The 21,301-nt window shown below is 45.6% G+C and overlaps 1 protein-coding gene across 1 annotated transcript in view; it reads left to right on the forward strand.

Moving 5' to 3' along the window:
* Positions 1-21,301, forward strand: part of CSMD2 (CUB and Sushi multiple domains 2) — a 572,570-nt gene that overhangs the window by 537,680 nt on the left and 13,589 nt on the right. The window contains 9 exon segments of the mRNA XM_045548313.1: positions 1,935-2,117; positions 5,987-6,163; positions 7,329-7,508; positions 7,910-8,083; positions 10,604-10,777; positions 11,114-11,187; positions 13,987-14,098; positions 14,635-14,814; positions 20,381-20,443. Of these exon segments, the coding sequence (XP_045404269.1) occupies positions 1,935-2,117; positions 5,987-6,163; positions 7,329-7,508; positions 7,910-8,083; positions 10,604-10,777; positions 11,114-11,187; positions 13,987-14,098; positions 14,635-14,814; positions 20,381-20,443 (1,317 nt within the window).

Genomic DNA, 21,301 nt, shown 5'->3' on the forward strand with positions numbered 1-21,301 from the left:
TCCAGCTGGGGTCAGCTGGCCATCGTAGGACTTAGAGCTACTCACCATCAAGGTTGCCTTCAAGGGGACCCAGTCCTGCCTGTTGTGAGAGCTACATCCTGGAAAACTTCAAAAGATAAACAAACCTAGCCAAATGTGATGGGCTCTCTTTTTGTAAATGTTTGAGTTGAAGTTGAATGAATCCCCCTTCCATGGTGGGAACAGAATGGAGAACAGGTGGTTAAATCGTATCTCACAGTCTAAGCCTGGAGGAGGCAGGGGAATAGTTCCAAGGCTGAGAGGACAGAAAAGACATAAATGGTAAGTGGTGAGGCACACATGACTTAAACACCTATTGACTCCAACACACCAACTGTGGTCACTCAGATGTTACTATTTGCTGCCCATTCATGGTTTCATGAGGAGACAGATTCCTTAACAGTTGGAAAACTTTATCATCTCATACAGTTGCCATTTATTCCATAATTCTCCTCCTCCTTCCTCATGCTCACCATGGCCTAGTCTGACCTAATGTCTCCTGCACCTCTCTGTGTTATGAAAAGTGCTGTCCCCACGGGCACTAGATCTTGTGGCTTTGTCTCCTACTGTCTACTGTTGTTCACCTCTTGGGTCCTTAGCACTCTCTTGAGTGGGCTCATACGACATCAGAAGCCAGATCAATGCAGGAACATAGCAAGAGGCAGGGGACAAAGTAAAAGTTAAATGAGAGGGCCTAAGACATTTATTCTAGACCTCACCTGTATCGCATAATTTGCATTAAAGGCCTAGGATCAGTCACCTCCAATATTTATCATTTCTTTGTGGTGAGGACATTTAAAATTCTCTCTTTTAGCTATTTCAAACTATACAATACATACCTGGAAACATCACATTGTACCCCACAAATGCAGATAATTATTATGTGTCAATTAAAAATAAAAGGAAATTTTGTTTTTGTTTTTAAAAAATAAGGTCTCACTCTGTCACCTAGGCTAGAGTGCAGTGGCATCATCATAGCTCCCTGTAACCTCAAACTCCTGGGCTCAAGCAATCCTCCTGCCTCAGCCTCCCGAGTAGCTGGGACTACAAGAGCATGCCACAACACCTGGCTGGGTTTTTTTGTTGGTTTTTTTTTTTTTTAATTTTTTATAGATGTTATGTTGCCCAGTCCCAAATTCCTGGCTAGTATCAAATTCCTGGCCTCAAGCAATCCTCCTGCTTCGGCCACCCAAAATGCTACGATTATAGGTGTGAGCCACCACGCCTGGCCAAAATGAAACTTTTAAAAAGTAATAAATAAATAAAGACCCAAGATCAATATTTAAGCTGGGCTGTTGATAAATGAAGCGATGTTAAGGAGTTTGGACTTTATCCTGTAAGCATTGGGAAGCCCAGAGATATTTCTGCAGGAAAAACAAAACAAAACAGGATCGGATAGTTAGTCATTGTTCATTATTAAGATTTGAGGATGAAGTGGAAGATGGATTAGAAGGAGAGTTTACAGGGAAGGGATGTTAGTTGGGAGACTCTTGCAATCATTCAGGCAAAAGAATGTTGAGCATCTGAGCCGGGACAGGGCACTGAGAGTGGAGAGGGTACCACAGAATCAGCAGGTGCTGGTGGGGAAGAGAGGAAGGGAGATGGGGCCAGCTTGGAGCACTGAAACCTCAGACTGGCATGGGCCAGAGAACCTTCCCTCTGCTTCCTTGGGTCCTTTCCTGTTTAGTGCTCAGGGGCTTGCCCACGGCCTCAGCTCTTTGTGTTCTGTGACTATTGAGCAGTGGGGCAGGACCTGTCCAGGTAACAGGCTAGGTGCCCAGGCAGCTGTCACCTCCCTCATTCATGGGGACCACTGCTTCCCCTTCACCACGACCCAATCTCTTTCTCTCTCCAACTCCTCAGCCCCCTTTTCTCCGGTGCAAAAACAGCAGGGTTTGTCTGATTCTGGTCCATAGGAACCAGCGTGGGAGTTTGTGGTGACCCGGGGATCCCGGCCCACGGCATCCGACTGGGGGAGAGCTTTGATCCAGGCAGTCTGATGCGCTTCAGCTGCGAAGCCGGCCACGTGCTCCGGGGATCCTCAGAGCGAACTTGTCAAGCCAATGGCTCGTGGAGCGGCTCGCAGCCTGAGTGTGGAGGTAAAGTATGTGACCGTTCTGCTTCTCCCCTTTGCCCGGCCCCAGAGCGCCCCCTGCTCCTGCTCCCACGGCCCCATTCAAACCCTCGGCCCGCCTGATAGTAGATAGCAACAGATAGTTCATGTTCATTTTCCTTAGCAATCCAAAGACAGACATACTCCCACCCTCACCTAAAAAGGGAAGAAACCAAAAAAAAAAAAAAAATGCATTTATCTCATTGATTCATCTATTTTTCATACAATTTCCTTCAATAACTATGTGACAATTACTATTGTGGTATGTTCTGGGGACACTGCTACAGTCTGAATTTTGTGTCCCCCAAAAATTATATGTGGAAACCTAACCTCCCAGGTGACAGTATTAGGAGGTGGGGCCGGTGGGGGTTAGTAGGTCATGGGATGGGACCAGTGCTCTTTAAAAGACACCCTGGAAAGGTCCCATTCCCTGCTGCCATGTGAGAACATGACGAGAAGGCACCAGCTACAAGGCGGAAAACAGACCCTTCCCAGACACTGAATCTGCGGCGCCTTGATCTTAGACTTTCCAGCCTCCAGAGCTGTGAGTGATAAACCTCTGTGGTTTATAAGCCACACAGTGGTTTATGGCATTTTATCACAGCAGCCTGAACAGACTAAGACACACATCTTGCTCTCCTGGAGCTCACATCTAAGGGAAGAGGCTGTGTTTAAAAAAAAAATTCAAAGTGTCAAAAGAAGTATAAATCCAATTTTTAAAAACTCTTTGTAAAAATCTCTCTCTCCGGAGTCCAACTTTTTGCAGCTGGTCCCCAGATCTCTCTCTCTCTTTCTAAAATCCAGCCTGCATAGCACTGTCCTAGTCAGGAAGCAGGAGGAACAGCTGAGAGCAAGGTTGGACGAGAAGACGTGGAAGAGGAAGGAGATGACAGGAAATAATCACCTGGCAAGGCAGGAGTGGGAATGGAACCGGGAAGTGTAAGTGCCAGGCAGCACCGAGGGCCCATTTAACATGGGGGTGTCATCGGTTTGCAGCGAGAGTCAGCATCGGGCTGTGCTTTGGTTCAAGCACGTTCTGCACCATAGGCGTAGGCACAGAGCCGACAGTGTGCTGGGTGTAAGCTGGATATTTACCAGGCAGCTGAGACATTGGCAGAACGCAGCAAGGGGCAGGGGGTGAATGCCAGGCAGTGATTATGATGAATCTTAGCATCTCAGCTGGGTAAGGAGGGAGCAGATTTAGGAGCGGAGTAAGAGGCAGTGAGAATGTGACAGGACCAATGGATTATGGGCCCCATGGGACCAAAATATCACCATAGTGCAAATCCCAGAGGGAGTGAGCTGGAGAGAGCAGAGGCAGAGGTTAGGGAGCAGGCTGCGGGTAGCTAGATTGTGGAGGATCCTGCAGAGCAAGGGGAGATGTTCTAGCCAATCGTCGGGGGACACTTGCCTGGGAAGTGAGACAAATAGAGTCAGAGCCCTCGCCCACTTATGTGCCCCAAGTCCTGCCTTTCTGGGGTTGCTATTGGCAAAGTCAGTTTCCATAGAATTTCGTAAGCATGGCGAGAGAGGCGTGCGGTAGTGGGAAAGTGTGACACAAGGGACAATTTAGTATACTCCTAAATATCCACATGCCCCATGTCCCCTTTCTCACCACTCAGATCCCAGGGTGCAGTCACTTACCATGTCAGGACTGTTCCAGGACAGAATGTGGATGGTTACAGTTTGGACCTGGCAATGAATGTTGGTTAAATGAGAGAGAGAGAGAGAGAGAGAGAATACACACAGATACACAACTCTTATGACTTCTCTTGTCAAGCACCTACTTATCCTTAAAGATATACTCCGGCCCTGATAAGTTTCTTCCTTTTTAGTGCTTTTTTCCCTTCAGATATAACACTTATTATGTCATCTTTTAATTCATCTGTTTATAGGTAAGTTTCTTAAAACAGACTAAACTCCTCAAGGGCAGGGGACATAATTTGATCATTATTGAATTCCAGGCACCCAGGCAGCACAAATGTTTGTTGAATGAATAGATGTCAAGAACTATCTGTGGTGCTAGTTATATAGGAATCATTTTGTAGATTTTACTTTGAGACTATGCAAATGTTGTACATACTTACAAAATTAAATCAAAGATTAGAAACGTGCAGTCTCTAAATATTAACATCCTAATGGAAATAAATGAACCTCACTATGTACCAAGTTGGTGACTTTAACAACCCAGAGCATTATTTCAACTGACTTGAAAAGATGGCATTTGACTGTGATGTGTATCCTAAGGACAAAGAGAATTGCAGAGAAATCTTAAAATTGTTTTCAGCAGTCATATTGTCAGCAATAATATTGATATTACTATCCTGGAACTATTATATATGCCCTGCTGTAATATATATGGATAAAACCAACAAAAATTATTTATTGTCACTGCAAACCGATATTTTCAGCATAAAAGAGATACAAAAATGAAGAAGTTAAGGAAAAACCCTTAATTCTAAATTTGGACTGGTAATATCAACATAAACTCATAATGTATTTTCAATTGAAAAAGTTCTTTCCCCAGCTCTAGCTATTCTTAAATTCTAGAACCAATGACCAGCTAAGCAGCAATAAGTCCTTGTGCCCAGACTGTGGTCTCTAAATCCATTCTCTGTTACAAGGAACCAGGCTCTGTGGAGTAATGGCTGATTCCAGGGCTGGGGCAGGAAATATACAAGATAAACATAGAATATCTTGTCGCTCGAGCAAGGAATCCACCAAAGATAACTGGGGTCATAAGAAGGGAATTTAGGAGCCAACTTGAAAAGGCTCCCAGTGGCCAAAGATGGGATAATTTGAGCATCAATAAGAATAATAGTGGCAAGGTATGGCATAAATCCACGAGTTCGAAACGATTCTTAAGTAACCTCCTTAGTCGCCTTTGGAGCTTGCTAAGAAACTGACTCATTCTGATTGAGAAAAAAACAGAAGGATCAAGCTTTACATGGCCTTCATGTATGAACTGTATTTCAGGGTAAGCAAATATTTGATGATGGGAAATTTCTTTCTTAAAGAGCTCTAGCTAATGCAGAAAGAATGATAGAATATCACCATTTTCCAATCCCTAATGAAATTATGAATCTGGCCAGCAACCATCAATTGCTGCTAAAACCGTTAAGTGAAAAACTAATGGGAACATTATAGTGCCGGGTTAGGCAGGCAAGCCTGAAACGACCACACAGCCTCAACACCACAAATGAGCAAACAGCCAGACAGAAATTCTGTGCCTTGTGATTCGACACAACAGGAAAGACACAAACCACCTATGAAGTGCCCTTGCCAAAAAGTACAACTTGGTCACAGGAGCTGCAGGACACAGAGAAACGTGTTAAACTCTACCTTACTGATGCGTTTAGCAAGACCCAGAAAGTGGGAGGTTCTGCAGGACAGATGCCCTGGTTTCTGTAACGGATAAATTGTAGAAGAGGGAATAGTAATCTCTGGATTGAAAGTCTTAGAGACGTGTCAGCCGAATGTCATGCGTGGGCCTTATCTGAATCCTGATTCCAACAAATCAACTGTAAAAAAACAATGAGACTATTGAAAATGAAGCACTGATTGAATATTTGATGATATTAAGGAATTGTGTTTAAAATTTTAGGGGTGATAATAAAACAGATATTGCCTTTTTTTCTAGGAAAAAAGGCAGGATTTCTTAGAAATTACAAAATATTCACAGAGGTCTCTTCTTCCTGTCTAGAGCTGAGATAATTAGACGTGAAAACAGCATGAGAAGCGTTTCCATCCACAGGGTCCCTGTGTAGCACGTGGTTTCCTCTCTGGGCAGTTCTCGGTCCCCCGGGTGATGCCCGCCACTGTTTTGGTAAATAGAGTGCTCCTTTGGCTTCCTAGTGATCTCTTGTGGGAACCCCGGGACGCCAAGCAATGCCCGAGTCGTGTTCAGCGACGGCCTGGTCTTCTCCAGCTCCATCGTCTACGAGTGTCGGGAAGGCTACTACGCCACGGGCCTGCTCAGCCGTCACTGCTCAGTCAATGGCACCTGGACAGGCAGTGACCCCGAGTGCATAGGTGAGCGCCCAGGCCCTCTGGATCCATGGCAAATGGGGCCTAAGTGACCCAGCTCCTGTGTGCCAAAGAAGAAGGTTGTCCAGGAGGACTGGGCAGGCTGGCTGGAGTTTTGGGACTCAAGGCTGAAGGAGAATCATATGAATCGCCTCTTTATTGAGCGTGTACTTGTGGCAGCCACTGAGCTGAGGGCATTATTTTATATGCATATATTGTTTGACTCTCGCCACAAGGCCATAAGGTAGCTGCTATTAGCCCCATTTTACACATGAGAGGAGGGAGGCTCACGGAGTTTGAGAATATGTATTGGCCATTTCTGAGGCTTTAGCCAATTCCTTGGGCTTTCTTTTCTCTTTCTGGGCCAACCTCCCAGGCTCAGCCTCATTCTCTTTTCACTCTAAAGCTGCCACCACCCACCATCCTTGTCACCTCCTGCTTTCCTTGTACCCACCTCCACCCAGCCTGGGCCCTGTGCAGGGTGTAGCCTCACAGCTCCCCTTGCCCTCTCCTCTCACGGGTAGTCCAGACCTTTTCCTTGGAAAGGGAGTCACAGTGGGGCCAGATGGAGGGAGGAGATGAGATGAGAGAACCTGACAACATTCTCCCGTCAAAGTCCTAGTCTATGATTTCGGGCTCCATCTGAAGTCCCATGTCACGTTCGCTTTTGTTCTGGGACCAGAGCTCACCAAACCCCACCCTCACTGACACCATAACACAGGCAGGCCCATTTCATGGCCACAGACCCTGCTTCCAGGCTGGTCAGCCTGCAGGGAGAGGCCTCCTATGCACAGCAGCAGGTGACTAGGAGCCCCTTGGCAGACAAATCAATCGTCTTACGTGGTCCATTACACACCTTAGGCTCTTCAGGCCCCTGCACCAGCCTCACTTAGGAACTGAGCCCTCTGGGTACTTCCTAGTGGGGAGTGAGTAAGAAGCCTGGTCTCCGTAGCTCAATGGCTGGGTGATAAGGACAGGTGGGCAAGGACAGGGCTGAGGTGGGGAATTTGACCAAATGAACTGTATAATTGACAGTTTCCAGGTGGGCATCCCTGATCTGCCAGCTTTCCTTCTTGGATGTGTGCAGGGAGTGACTGAGATGGGGTTGGAACACTGAGGAGAAACGGGGTCTGGGCTGGGGCTGAACAATGCTATATCTCTCTTGTCCTAGTCATAAACTGTGGGGACCCTGGGATTCCAGCCAATGGCCTCCGGCTGGGCAATGACTTCAGGTACAACAAAACTGTGACCTATCAGTGTGTCCCTGGCTACATGATGGAATCACATAGGGTATCTGTGCTGAGCTGCACCAAGGACCGAACATGGAATGGTACCAAGCCCATCTGCAAAGGTGCGTCCCAGGGCTGCAGAGGTGGGCAGAGGGCCAAAGAAGATACAAAAGTGAGATGTAGATCTTGAGTGTCTAGAAAGGAAGGGATGAAAAGGCAGAGCCCTAACATCTTATCGGGGGTCTGCAAGGTGAGAACTTGTCCTTGAACATCTGCCAGGAGGGAGGCCAAAAGTACCAAAGTAAGGCCTGGGCCTTGAACATGGAGGCCCGGGTTGTCACGCTTGAGAGAAGGCATTGTGCAAGAAGACCAGACGTCCATAGTCAGAGGGGTCCTTTCTGGTTCTTCCTGCTTAGCCCAGACACCCGGCAGGTGCAGGGTCGCCAACAATGTCAATGATGGTGACAGGGGCTGGTGTCCCCAGGACAGCACCAGTGCTCAGCCTGCTCTGGTCTCCCTGCAGCTATCATGTGCATGCCACCGCAGCTCGTCCCCAATGCGAAAGTGGTGGGGTCTGACTTCACGTGGGGCTCCAGCGTGACCTACGCCTGCCTGGAGGGGTACCAGCTCTCCCTGCCCGCGGTGCTCACCTGCGAGGGAAACGGATCCTGGACCGGAGAGCTGCCTCAGTGTTTCCGTAAGTCACTCCTACCTGATGGCTCCTGCCCCTGCCGGTGTCGGAGCTTAGCGGCTGGAAGGCCTAGAGTAGGTAGTCTCCTCCCCTAAGTCAGGGAGGTGCTTCATCAAAGACACTAGTAAAGAGGATGGAAGGTTAGAGTAAGAAAAATGAGAATACCTTAATTGAGCCCTGGCCTCAGACCTTGTCTGGAGTCACAGTGGAAAGAAATTAAACCAGAGATAAGGGAGGTACTTTTTGACCTGAAGGCTGTTAGCTGGATGGGCTGGTACCCAAAGATCTGGGAGCATCCAGGGCTAGAAACGTATCTGTCTTCATGGAAAATACCCTGCACAGAAAAGACTTCTGGGGGACCTTCAATTTTCTGGTGAGATACCTTAGTTTTTATCCACTTAGACCAGTTGTATCCTGAAGAGCCCCAAGTCCATTCCAGGGCTCATTCCTTACTGAGGTCCCCAGAGAAGCAGGTTCCAGGTCACTCACTCTTTGTCACACCCATGAATGGGCTCTGGAAGGTTTTGTCTATGCCCATACTTTGGACAAACAGTAGAAGCTCATTTTTCTTTCTAAATGGCATTTATCTAATTTTGCAGAAAACCATTCACGTACTCATGACACGGGTACCTCTGAAAATTTCTTTCCATTTGGGAATTTCAGCAGAGCTTAGGGCCAGCTGCCCCAAAGTGGACAAAGGCATATGGCGCATTTCAGTCCTACCAACCTTCACATACCGCCGGGGAAATGTGCAGACAGGAGCAAAGGCTCACGGTTGAGTCTGGACTCGGCCATCTTGCTCGTCCTCTGGATAAACAGCTGAATTGCTTTTTAACGGTGAATTATGGTCACCATAAAAAAAAATTATACTACATAGAAAATACAAAGAAGAAAGTAAAAACCATCCAACTCACCACTTTCCAGTGATAACCACAGCTAAGCTTCTGATTGTGCTTCTGTTAATATGTGGTTCCCTGTGCATCTCTGCATCTGTAGTGATTGGGGTACAGTTTTCTATGAATGGCATTGGGCCATGTTGTACATACGATTTCTAACTTGTATTCATTGGTCAACCACCAAAACCTTTCCATCAACACCTTTGATGATACTGATCTACATGTCATCATGTTTAATGGCTTTAAAGAATTTCCTTGTTGTAGATACCACTGCTTGTTTAATCATCTCCTACTGGTGACAAATTTAGGCCATCTCTAATTTAATTATGTTCAACACCGTTATGCAATAAATATCCCTGAAAATCGTGTTTCTTTTTACTGTTATGGTAAAGTCCTAGAAGTGAGAATGCTGGGCCATGACAGTCACTCTTCATTTCTTGATAGCTGCTCCCAAACTGTCTTCTAGAAAGAGTGTCCCATATTATACTACCAACAGCAGTTTAGGAGAATATTTCTTGATTACACCTTCATCAACAATGGATTGTGCCAGTTTTTTAAATATTTACCAGCCTGAGACATTTAAAAAGACATCTCATTACTTTAATTGGCATCACATTGCTTATTAAAAAGGCTGAGCCACTCACTCGCTACTTGTCAGCCTTTTGTATTTCTTGTCCCTCCTGGATGTGGTAACTTCAGATCAACTCAGCTTTTAATCGACTGCTGATGGTCAGCCTGGACTCCCCAGCTTCCAGGGAGGGCATAGGCTGCAGGTGCAACTTTCATTTTATTTTGCACGTGATTATGAACCTCATGACTCTGTGCACACACACACACTCACATCATAGCATAAAGTAATGCTTGAAGAGATGTCGGGGGGCTTTGCATTTGGTAGTCAATTTTTAATGATGCTCTCTGACGTTAACATAACCTGAACGAAATGGATACGCCCACACACTCCCCACCCCAGTGTACATGTGCATCCTTTGGAGAAAGAAATTTGACAGTATACATCAAGAGCTGCGAACATGTTCAAGCCTTTAAAAACAATAAGTCCACTCCTAAAAAGTTCTCCTAAAAAAATACATTTGAAAGAAAACCCATGTGTAACTTTACAATAATAGAACATGTTCGATATAATAGTTATGACAAAATGTAATCACGGTACAGCCAACCATCACAAAATCGGGTAACCAATAAGTGATAATGATGCCATAAAGTGGAAAATGTTCACAGGACAATATTAAGTGAATGAGCAAGATTCATAATCACGTGGACTTTGGTTTTCGGCTCTGTGAAAGTCTGCATCCAACTGAGCAGAGACTAGAAGAGAATGTGTGTGAAAGTGGAAAGAAGTTTGGGATAGTGGGATTGTAATTTTTTATTTTTTTCAACATCCTGAACTTCCTGTATCGGTGCTCTGTGAATAAGTCCTTGGAACGTAGGCAGGAGAGGGACCACAGAGCAGTGGCGCCGAGGCAGGTGTAAGCACTTACCTGGGGCTGCCAGTTCCCAGAGTTCAAGCAGAACCAGGAAGAAAACAACGCAGAGGACAAAGGTGGGGGTGCGGGAGACCGAGACTGGGTTCTAGAAAGCCACTTGACCTGCCTTTCTCCCTTTGTCTTCCCAGCTGTGTTCTGCGGAGACCCTGGTGTCCCAGCCCATGGGAGGAGAGAGGACCGAGGCTTCTCCTACAGGTCGTCTGTCTCCTTCTCCTGCCATCCCCCGCTGGTGCTGGTGGGCTCTCCCCGCAGGTTTTGCCAGTCGGACGGGACGTGGAGCGGCACTCAGCCCAGCTGCATAGGTGAGGGGCGACTGCGGCAGAGCGCGCCCCAGCTGGGGAGAACCTTCTCTTGGGCCCGAGATGATGACCGTCCTCCCTGGTGTTCAGTCATCTCTCTACAAAAGGAAACAAGTCCTCCTCCTCTGAGCTTCTCGGAGCAGGGCACAAAATAGCCGGAGCTCACCTGCTCTGGGGAACCGAGTAGTGAGCCCGGGCTGTGATTCAGGTGGGGGTCTCCAAAGGCAAGGAGGCCAGGATGGGGCTCTGTTTCCTTTCCTGCCCCTGCTCCTCAGAGCGAGATAAGGCCGTGACGGCTTCAGTGACCCTGCGGCCTGTGTCTTTGTTTTGACAATCCAGATCCGACGCTGACCATGTGTGCAGACCCTGGCGTACCGCAGTTTGGGATTCAGAACAATTCCCAGGGCTACCAGGTAATGGGGTTGGCCAAGATGGGGCCTTCGTACTCTCTGTCCCTTCCTGTCACTGTCAGCGTCAGAGGACCTGGGGACCTTCCTCGGGACAGTGCTAGGGGAGGACAAGACCTTGGAAAGCAGAGAAAGGAAGAGCTCTGCATCTTTAAAGTGTGCTCCGTGGGAGCACTCTTTAGAAACGGGAAGGTGTTGACATCCGTCAGAGAAGTTGGTGGGGAAGGACAGATGGCACATAGTTCCACGAACATTTCCCAGCAACCCCAGGGGCCTGGGGCCGGGCAGTTGTGGAAATACAGAAATGAGGGAGACAAGACAGACCTTCTGTCCTCAAGGTGCCCGCAGCCAACCCGCAGACGCTGGGCTCACACAGGGCGGCGGGAGCGAGCACGTGCCACTCATGCCCGTCAGGGTGCAGGCCCCATGGGCACATCTCAGGATGAGCTTTGGGAGAAGGAGAGGATTTGGAAAGCCTGGAACGGGATGCTCTGAAAAGAGAAAAGGAAGCAGGAGAGTACGGGTGTGTTCAAGCAGGACAGCTAGCTGCAGCCAAGACGTGCCCACAAAAATACCAGGAATGACAGGCTAAGATCTAGTCACGTAATGCAATTACCCACCCAGGCTGTCCTCATCCAGCACGTATTTGCAGCCATGCACTGTTCTAGGAGTGGGAATACGGTGGGAACAGCCCAAGCCAGGCACCTGCTCTCGTGGAGCTGCCTGGCCGGTGAGGAGAAACAAATAAACGAACGAGTTAACCCCCGGGAGCACCGGACACTACACCTAGGGGGGTGCGAATAGGGGGCGTTGCTATTTGAGGAAGAGTAGCTAGGGAAGAGCTTGCTAAAGGTGACATTTGAACTGTGGCCTCCACAGTGAGAAGGGGTAGCCCTGTGCAGAGCAAGGTGACATTCCTGGCTGAGCGAATGGCTGATGCGAAGGAGCACTGAGGCAGGGGAGTGCTTAGCAGGCCAGGACTAGAAAGCAGGCCAGGCCAGCCAGCGGGTCTGCAGCACTGGTAGGAGGAGATGAGGTCAAAGAGCTGCACAAGGTTTGGAAACACTGGCCTGTAAAGGTAAACACGCACACACTCTGTGACCCAAGGTTTCCACTCCTGGAAACGCATCCCAGGGACACTCTCGCACATGTTACCAAGAAACGAGAAAAATTGTGGTCTAGTCTCACGGTGGACTATTATACAGTGGCGAAAATGAATGAACCACAGCCCTACGGGACATGGACGAATCTCAGAAACATACTCTTGAATGACAAAGGTGGCATGACGCTATTTTTAGAAGGATTAAAACCAGCAAAAACTTATGAAATGGTTTAGAGATACATACACACATATGTGATAGAATTATTTTTAACAAGGCAAGGAAGTTAAAAACACAAAATTTAAGATAGCAGTTGCCGCCAAGGGGAGCTGAGGAATGGGGCGGGGAAGCTGCACCCAGATCATGACAGTCATGTTTGTCATTCTAGCTCTTAAGTTACACCAGGCTCAAACTCAGGTGTCCACTTTATTATTAATTACACTTCATGTATGTTCCGTATATCCTTTTGTATGCTTCAGATATTACATAATGATCTTTGCAAAGAGGAAGCCATGGGCTAGGTCATGCAGGGCCTTGAGGCCATGAGAAATATTTTGGATTTTATTCTAAATGTCATTTGAAGGTGACTAATCTGATTCATCGCTTGAAATATCACTCAGGCTGCTGAGTAGAGGGTGAATAACGGGGTTAAGAATAGAAGCACTTAGACAGCAGAGCACTGTCGTCGTGACTTGGGTGAAAGATATGCGTGGCAGGGACGGTAGAGGCGGGGGAGGCGCAGAGTTCAGGGCACGTTCTGTAGGTGGAACCAGGGGGCGTGTGGATGGGTCTGACTGAGGAGTTGAAGGATTCACAGATGACTTGAGCTGTTTGATTTGCACCGCTGCGTGGATAAAGGTGCCATTTGCTGAATCACATAATGAAATCCAAGAGAGAAACGGGTTGGGCGTGGAGGAAGGGAGTGGAAATTGAGAGTTACATGTTGCATTTGCATTTGTTCCAGTAGGTGACAGGGGCACACGAGTGTTCGAGCTGGGAAGTAGTATGATCCAAGTTGCAGGGTGGGAAACTGATCCACTGCATCATGCCAGTGGGCGGGAGAAGGGGGGATGGAGCTAGTGGTTGCAGGAGTGTCGGGGACAATGAGGGGCTTGTGGGGAGTCAAGGTGGAGAACACAGCTGAGCAGAGGGAGGGACAGAGGGAGTTGGAGATTCTGTTCAACAGATATTTACAAAGCACAACGCCAGATTCTGTGGGGGCCATATCTGCAAGGAAGTCAGCTGCCCTTAAGGAATTTAAGGCTTCATAGAAGAAAGGGACACACACGCAAGTGATAATTTTATTTTATGCTGTTGTTCACATCCTATAAAATGTTGTCAAATCCACCATCACACCTGAGTGTCACGACATTCCAGCGTAGCATCCCTGCTTCACATGGAGGAAGACTAAGGTTTGTGGAGTTCGGTGCGGACTGTCATGAGTAAACACAGAAGCCAGAATGCAGATCCAGGAGTTTCTGATTCTGAACCAGGCGACAGAGTGTAACATTACAGTGGGGCTCAGGGGATCGGGCAAGGCCTTGTGGATAAATAAGAGTGACCCAGGCAGAGAAGCAGAAGGGGGTTGCAGGCAGCGGCAACAGCTGGGTCAGAGTTGGGTCTTGGGAGAGCAAGTGGTCAAGCGACAGGCGTCTGATGCACTGCTGGAGGGAGGGGGATGACAGGACCTCTGTCCTTGCCACAGGTCGGAAGCACAGTGCTGTTCCGTTGTCAGAAAGGTTACCTGCTTCAGGGCTCCACCACCAGGACCTGCCTCCCCAACCTGACCTGGAGTGGAACCCCGCCCGACTGTGTCCGTGAGTGCAGACCTCACCTTCATCCCAAGAAAATTCCTCTTGCTCCAGCCGGGTGTCCAGGACATGCTTGAATGCTCTGAATGACAGGGAGCTCACAACCTCTCATTTGGGCTGATATCGGTCTCTTTGTGGTCCTTACCCCTTGGGGCCTCACAGAAGACATTTCCACACAAGAGCCTTTCTGATGTTGGAAGGCAATCGCTGTGTCTTAGCAAAGAAAAAACTATCCAGTGGCAGCAAACACTGACAACTATGAGGCCAGGCCCCAGGGTGGAGGTATCAGGCTTTTGACTGCGGTGACTCCTTCCTCAGAAGTGCTGTCGGCTTCGGCTCCCGCAGGGCTGACCAAGCCAATGTCCCCCTGACCTCCACGTTGGCCATTCCTACAGACACGGAGCTTGGGGTTGGGGGGCACGACTGGGGAGGGGGAGGCTGGGCATGAAAGGGCCTAGGAGGGAAAGGAACAGGGGGAGGGTCAAAAAGGCCCCTGAAGCCCCTAACCTCGCAGGTCCAACAGTGTCTCTCCTCTCGCCCAGCCCACCACTGCAGGCAGCCAGAGACGCCAACCCATGCCAACGTCGGGGCCCTGGACCTGCCCTCCATGGGCTACACACTCATCTACACCTGCCAGGAGGGTTTCTCCCTCAAGGGGGGCTCCGAGCACCGCACCTGCAAGGCGGACGGCAGCTGGACAGGCAAGCCGCCCATCTGCCTGGGTGAGTGTGCCCACGCGGTGACCTGTCCAGTGTGGGAAGCCGAAGGTGATGGCTGGCCTTGAGCTGAAAGAGGGCAAAAGAGAAGGAAGAAGCCGGATTTCCGGGAGCTGGGTCCTGCTTCTCATTTCCTAAGGTGTTGAGTCTCCAGGAGACCAAACCAGAGCAGTGTACGAGACACATACTGAACCAATCCCAAGTTGTATTTGCTGCCCTCTGCCCGAACTGAAACACTCTCGTGGGACGATGCTTAATCCTCAGGCAGAGAAAGCTCTTTCTCCCACCAAGCTAGAATGATGCCTTATGCATGTTATAACCGTGATTAAACAGCACCCACCCATGAGTCCCCTGGGGTTACCAAGATGTCCAGGCCTCCTTCCCCCTCTTCTTCATTCAGTCATTCTCAGTTCTTCAACTGAGCATCATCACTGCGCCCCGCCTGTTCTGGGAACGGGAGATTCAGGGGTGACAGGCACAACCCTGCCCTAAAGGAGCTCACGCTCTGCTGGAGCAGACAGATATGCTATCAGATATAGCAGTACCTGAAGGAACATGGGGATGCGCCAAATAAGGGCACTAAAGGGGGCAGGGAAGAAGTCAGGGAGGGCTTCCTGGGGAAGGTGATGTCTGAGTCCAGTCTTAAGTGAAAGGAGCAAGGGTAAAGGATCAGTGTGGTGCTGGAATAGCACTGAACTCTGCTTTACAGGAGCTGGTCTCACCCTCGGCCAGGCATTGTCCTGAGCACGTTATATGTCTTGACTCGTTTCATCCTCACAGGCACCTGTGAGGCAGGGGCTGTTTGTATCCCCATTTGATATGTGGGGAAACTGGGGCACAGAGAAGTTAATTAACCTGTCCAAGGCCACCAGCTGGTAAAGGGTAAGAGCTTAAGATCCAAACCCTGACAGTCTAACTTGAGGATCATGCTCTTAACTACTGTGCTGTCCTGCCCTGCAGGGAGAAGGCTTCAGAGCAAGAATTTAATTACACTGTTTCGTTTTCATTGTATGAACTGTAGTAGATTTCTTTTACTTATGGAAAATAATATTTGTTTTCCACATATGATAGTGATATAAGGGTTTTTAAGTACATTTATTTTTTAAAGTTTTTATTATGGTAAAATATATATAATATAAAATTGTTAGTATATAATTGAGTGGCATTAGGTATATTCATGATATTGTATAACCATCACCACTGTCCATTTCCAGAACTTTTTCATTATCCAGAACAGAAACTCTATACTCATTAAACAACAGCTTCTCATTCCATCTTTTCCTTAACCCACAGTAACTACTATTTTCCTTTCTGTCTCTATGAATTTGCCTATTCTACACACCTCATGTTAGTGGAATAGTTAATATTTGTCCTTTTGTGTTTGGCTAATTTCACTTAGCATGCTGTTTTCAAGAATTGTCCATGTGATAGCATAGATCAGAATTTCATCCCTTTTTATGGCTGTATAGTGTTCCGTAGACAGCTATACCACTTTCCATTTATCTGTTCATCCGTTGATGGACATTTAGTTTGTTTCCACTTTTTGGCTATTATGAATAACGCTACTGTGAACATACATTTACACGTTTTGTATGGATATGTTTTCGATTCTCTTGGCTATATATCCAGCGGTAAGTCTATGTATAACATTTTGAGGAACTGTCAAACTGTTTTCCAAAGTGCCTGCACCATTTTGCGTTCCCACCAACAAGGCACCAGAGTTCCAATTTCTCTACATCCTTGTCAACACTTATTATTGTCCATATTTTTTCAGTATATTCATCCTAAGTGGGTGTAAAGTGGTATCTTATTGTGGTTTTTTTGTTTGCTTGAGTTTTTTCACCCAATTGTTTTTAATTGACAAATAAACAAATATGGTATACAACATGATGTTTTGATATACATATACATTGTGGAATGGCTAAGTCAAGCTAATTAGCATATCCATTACCTCACATACTTACCATTTTGGGGGGTGAGAATACAAAATCTACTTAGCAATTTTCAATTATACAATAAATATATTGTTATTAACTATAGTCACCATTTTGTACAATAGATCTCCTCCTATCTAAGTGAAATTGTGCATCCTTTGACCAACATCTCTCGACTTCCTCCCTCCCACCTGCCCCAGCCCCTGGTAACTACCATTCTATTCTCTGCTTCTATGAATGAGTTCAATTTTTTTAGATTCCACATATAAATGAGATTATGCAATATTTGTTTTTCTGTGCCTGGCTTATTTCACTTACCATGATGTCCTCCAGGTTCATCCATGTTATTGCAAATAGCAGAATGTGTTTTCTTTTTAAGGCTGTGTAGTTTTCCAGTGTGTGTGTGTATATATATATATATATTAGCCAAACAAAAAAGGACAAATCATATATATATACACACACATATAATATATATATATGATATGATATGAGATATATATATATATATATATATATATATATATATATATATATATATATATCAGTTTCTTTTTCCACTGATTCATTGATGGACACTTAGGCTTTTTCTCTATCTTGACTATTGTAAATAATGCTGCAACAAACATGAGAGTGCACATATTTCTTTGACTTACTGATTTCATTTTCTTTGGATATATACCCAGTAGTGGGATTGCTGGATCATATGGTAGTTCAATTTTTAATGTTTTGAGAAACCTCCTTATTGTTTTCCATAGTGGCTGTACTAATTTACATTCTCACCAATAGTATACACAACTTCCCTTTTCTCCATATCCTCACCAACACTTGTCATTTTTAACCTTATTGATAAAAGCTATTCTAACAGGTATAAGATGATATCTCATTATGGTTTTAATTTGCGTTTCTCTGATGATTAGTAATGCTGAACTTTTTTTTATATATTTGTTGGCCATTTGTATATCTTCTTTTGAGAATTATCTATTTAGGTCCTTTGCTCATTTTTTAATCAGGTTATTTATTTTCTTGCTGTTGAGTTAAGTTCTTTATATATTTTGGATATTAGCCTCTTATCAGATGTATAGTTAGCAAATATTTTATCTCATTCCATAAACTGTCTCTTCACTCTATTGATTGTTTCCTTGCTGTATAGAAGCTTTTTAGTTTGATGTAACATTTGTCTATTTTTGCTTTTGTTGCCTGTGTCATTGTAATTTTTATTTATATTCACTAATGGCTAATGATGCTGAGCATCTTTTTATGTGTGTATATCTTCTTTGGAGAAATGTCTATATAAATCCTTTGTCCATTTTTTAATTTGGTTGTCTATTTATGGTTCTTTATATATTTAAAATACAAGGCCCTGGTAAGATACATGATTTGCAAATTTTTCCCAGTTTGTGGGTTGTCATTTCACTTTTATGTTGGTATCCTTAGAAGCACCAAACTTTTTAATTTTTATGAAATCCAATTTATCTATTTTTCCTTTGGTTTCTTATGCTTTTGCTGTCATATCTAAGAAACTTTGCCTACCCAAGGTCACAAATATTTTTGCCTATGTTTTACACTAAGAGTTTTATAGTTTTATCTCTTACATTTATACCTTTGATCCATTTTGAGTTAGTTTTTTATGGTGTCAGGTTGGAGTCCAAATTCATTCTTTTGTGTGTGGATATCCAGTTGTTCCAGCACCATTTGTTGCAAATACTATTCTTTCCCCCATTGAATTGTCTTGACACCCCTGTCAAAAGTCATTTGACCGTAAATGTATGAGTTTATAGCTGGATTCTCTATTCTATTCCACCAATCTCTGTGACTAGTGTATGCCATCACCACCGAGCCCTGGTTACTTTAGCTTTGTAGTACATTTTGAAATTGGGAATTGTCAGTCCTCCAACTTTGTCCTTATTTTTCAAGATTGTTCTTTTGCCTTTTATTTCTATATCGATTTTAAGATTGGCTTGTCAATTTCTGGAAAATAGCTGGGATTTTGACAGGGCTTGTGCTGAATCTATAAATCAATTTGGGGAGTATTACCATCTGAACAATGTTAAGGTTTCCAATCTATGAACATGCAATGTCTTTCTATTTATTTAAATCTTTAATTTCTTTCAGTTGTATTTTATAACTTTAAGTATACAAGTCTTGCCTTGTTTGGTTCCATTTATTCTTAAGTAATTTATTCTTTTTGATGTTATTTATAGGTACTCATATTTTAAAATATAAAATGTTTTAGCTGCAGTAGATGCAGTTGAATCCCAACTCAACCCCTTGATGTATGATCTTGAGCAAGCCCCTTCACCTTTCTGCCTCTCAGCAAGTTTCTCTTCTATCAAATGGGGACAATAATCTCTACTTCATGGTTTCAAGAGCAGGAGTAAATGAGATAACATGAATAAGTGCCTAGCACAGTGCCTTGCACATAAAATGCTTTCTCCCTCTTTGCTCCCTTCATCTTACAAACCCTGAGACGATAAAGCATTCTGTTCAGAAGTGTACTCTCACTCAGTCTCTATGGAAAATTTCTCCATGGCTTTCCATATACTCAGAGCTGACCTCCAGAGATGGAGGGGTTTTGCTAAAGCCCTGTGTCTCCTCTCCAAGGGAAACAGTGGGGAGTATGCCCTTACTTGATGATAAGGCAGATTTTCTGTTGTTTCTCTGAAAAAGAATAAAAGACATTAATATTGACTGACCATTACTTTCATATTCATAACCTAATTTATTCAGCATAGGCCTGTGAATATGTTTTAGTATTTTTCCATGTTTCAATGAGAAGACAAAGACTCTGAGTAGTCAAGTGACTAGTCAAGGTCACACAATCATTAAGCGGCACAGCTGGGACCTGAAGTCTAGGCTCTCTGGCTCAGGCCCAAGGCTTTTGCCTTTGCCTTTGCCTGTGAAGGCCTCTCAGTCTTAATACCATCCCTCCAAGGGAGGAAAGCACTCCACCACACACCCACCAGGGCTCCAGGGGCTCACCTTTGATGGGTAGACGGTCCTCCTTCATGCACGGCATCTGGAAGGAAAGCACAGTCAAGGACGGGGCTTTCAACCCAAAGTTTTTGATAAAGGCATTCAGGGAGTCTGTGGACTAGGATGGGAAAACATACATCTTTGCTTTCTTTTCCCTCTTACTGAAATTTCACATTTCCTTTAATTTTGAATATAGACAACAACCTATAGTATTGTTGGCAATACTTATAAATTTGTCACCAGTAGAAATTGCAGACATTTTTGTGTTACTTTACAATTGTTACCAATATTGTGAAATATCGTTAATGTTGCTGACTACTTCAAGATTATGGTTGTTACTATACTTGCTGCTAAATCCTGATATTTAATGCAGTGGTATGGCATCATATGTACAACCATATCCTAATGTCTTGTTTAACATTTTAATAACTGTAACTGACAGAATTGATTTCCTTTGTAATTCTTTGTATTTTGTTATTCTGAGAGAGGTCTACAGCATCACCAGACCATCAAAGCAATCCACCTCCTGATCTAAGAAGATAAGTCCCAAGCAAGATCTCAAAGAACCCCTTGACCTAATGTCAGACAGGTGACCCTTGTTTTTCCGCTAGAGTGTGAACCAGAGTCTGAGCCTGTTTCCTTCCGTTCTGTTTCCCCAGCAGTGGTCCGGCCCAGTGGGAGACCCGTCAACACTGCCCGGGAGCCGCCACTCACGCAAGCCTCGAGTATGTATGGTCCAAATCGGTGGCTTAAAAAGCTGGTGTTAATTTTTTCACCTGGCTAGCCAGAATCATGCGCGTGAATTGCTGAGTGCCCAGTGGAAGGGCATGAAAACTATCTACAGACCCTGGCAGATTTCCCCACGCACCTCCCCAGCCCAGGCAGGCTTTGGGAGGAAGTGAGCCTGAAGGAAGCAGAAAACTCATCCAGAAGAGAGAGCTAGGGCCTTCCAGAAACGTATCCAAAGCTTCCAGCGCTAGAACCATGCATCTAGCCCCTCCTGGCACAGGACCAACCAGGGTGTAGTCAACACAAACACATAGACCCAGTCCTGCTCAGGGAGCATCCTGGAAATGGTTACATTTTTAAGACAAGTATTGTGTCTTTGAAAGTGTCACATCCAGACCTGAACACAGAACTACAGGCATGGCCTGATCAAGGCAAATCTTACAGACCACCACATCCATTTTTGAACCTTCTACTGTTATTTTCTGCATCAGCATGTGTATGACACAGGAAACAAGAGTAGATCTGGCACTCTAAACTCAATTTGAGTGCCATTGTGGTCACTGACCAGCTGTGTCTGTGGCCATATGAGCTTCACCTTTAAGCGTCAGTTTACCTTTTGGTAAAATAGGGATCATAGACCAGGCACAGTGGCTCATGCCTGTAATCCCAGCACTTTGGGAGACCAAGGTGGGAGGAGGTCAAGCCCAGCTTGGGTAACATAACAAGACCCCATCTCTACAAAAAAATTAAAAGTTAGTCAGGCATGGTGGAACATGCCTGTAGTCCCAGCTACTTGGAAGGCTGAGGTGGGAGGATCAGGATCACTTGGGCCCAGGAGTTCAAGGCTGCAGTGA

This window comes from Lemur catta, chromosome 3 (genome assembly GCF_020740605.2).
Source record: "Lemur catta isolate mLemCat1 chromosome 3, mLemCat1.pri, whole genome shotgun sequence".
NCBI lineage: Eukaryota > Metazoa > Chordata > Mammalia > Primates > Lemuridae > Lemur > Lemur catta.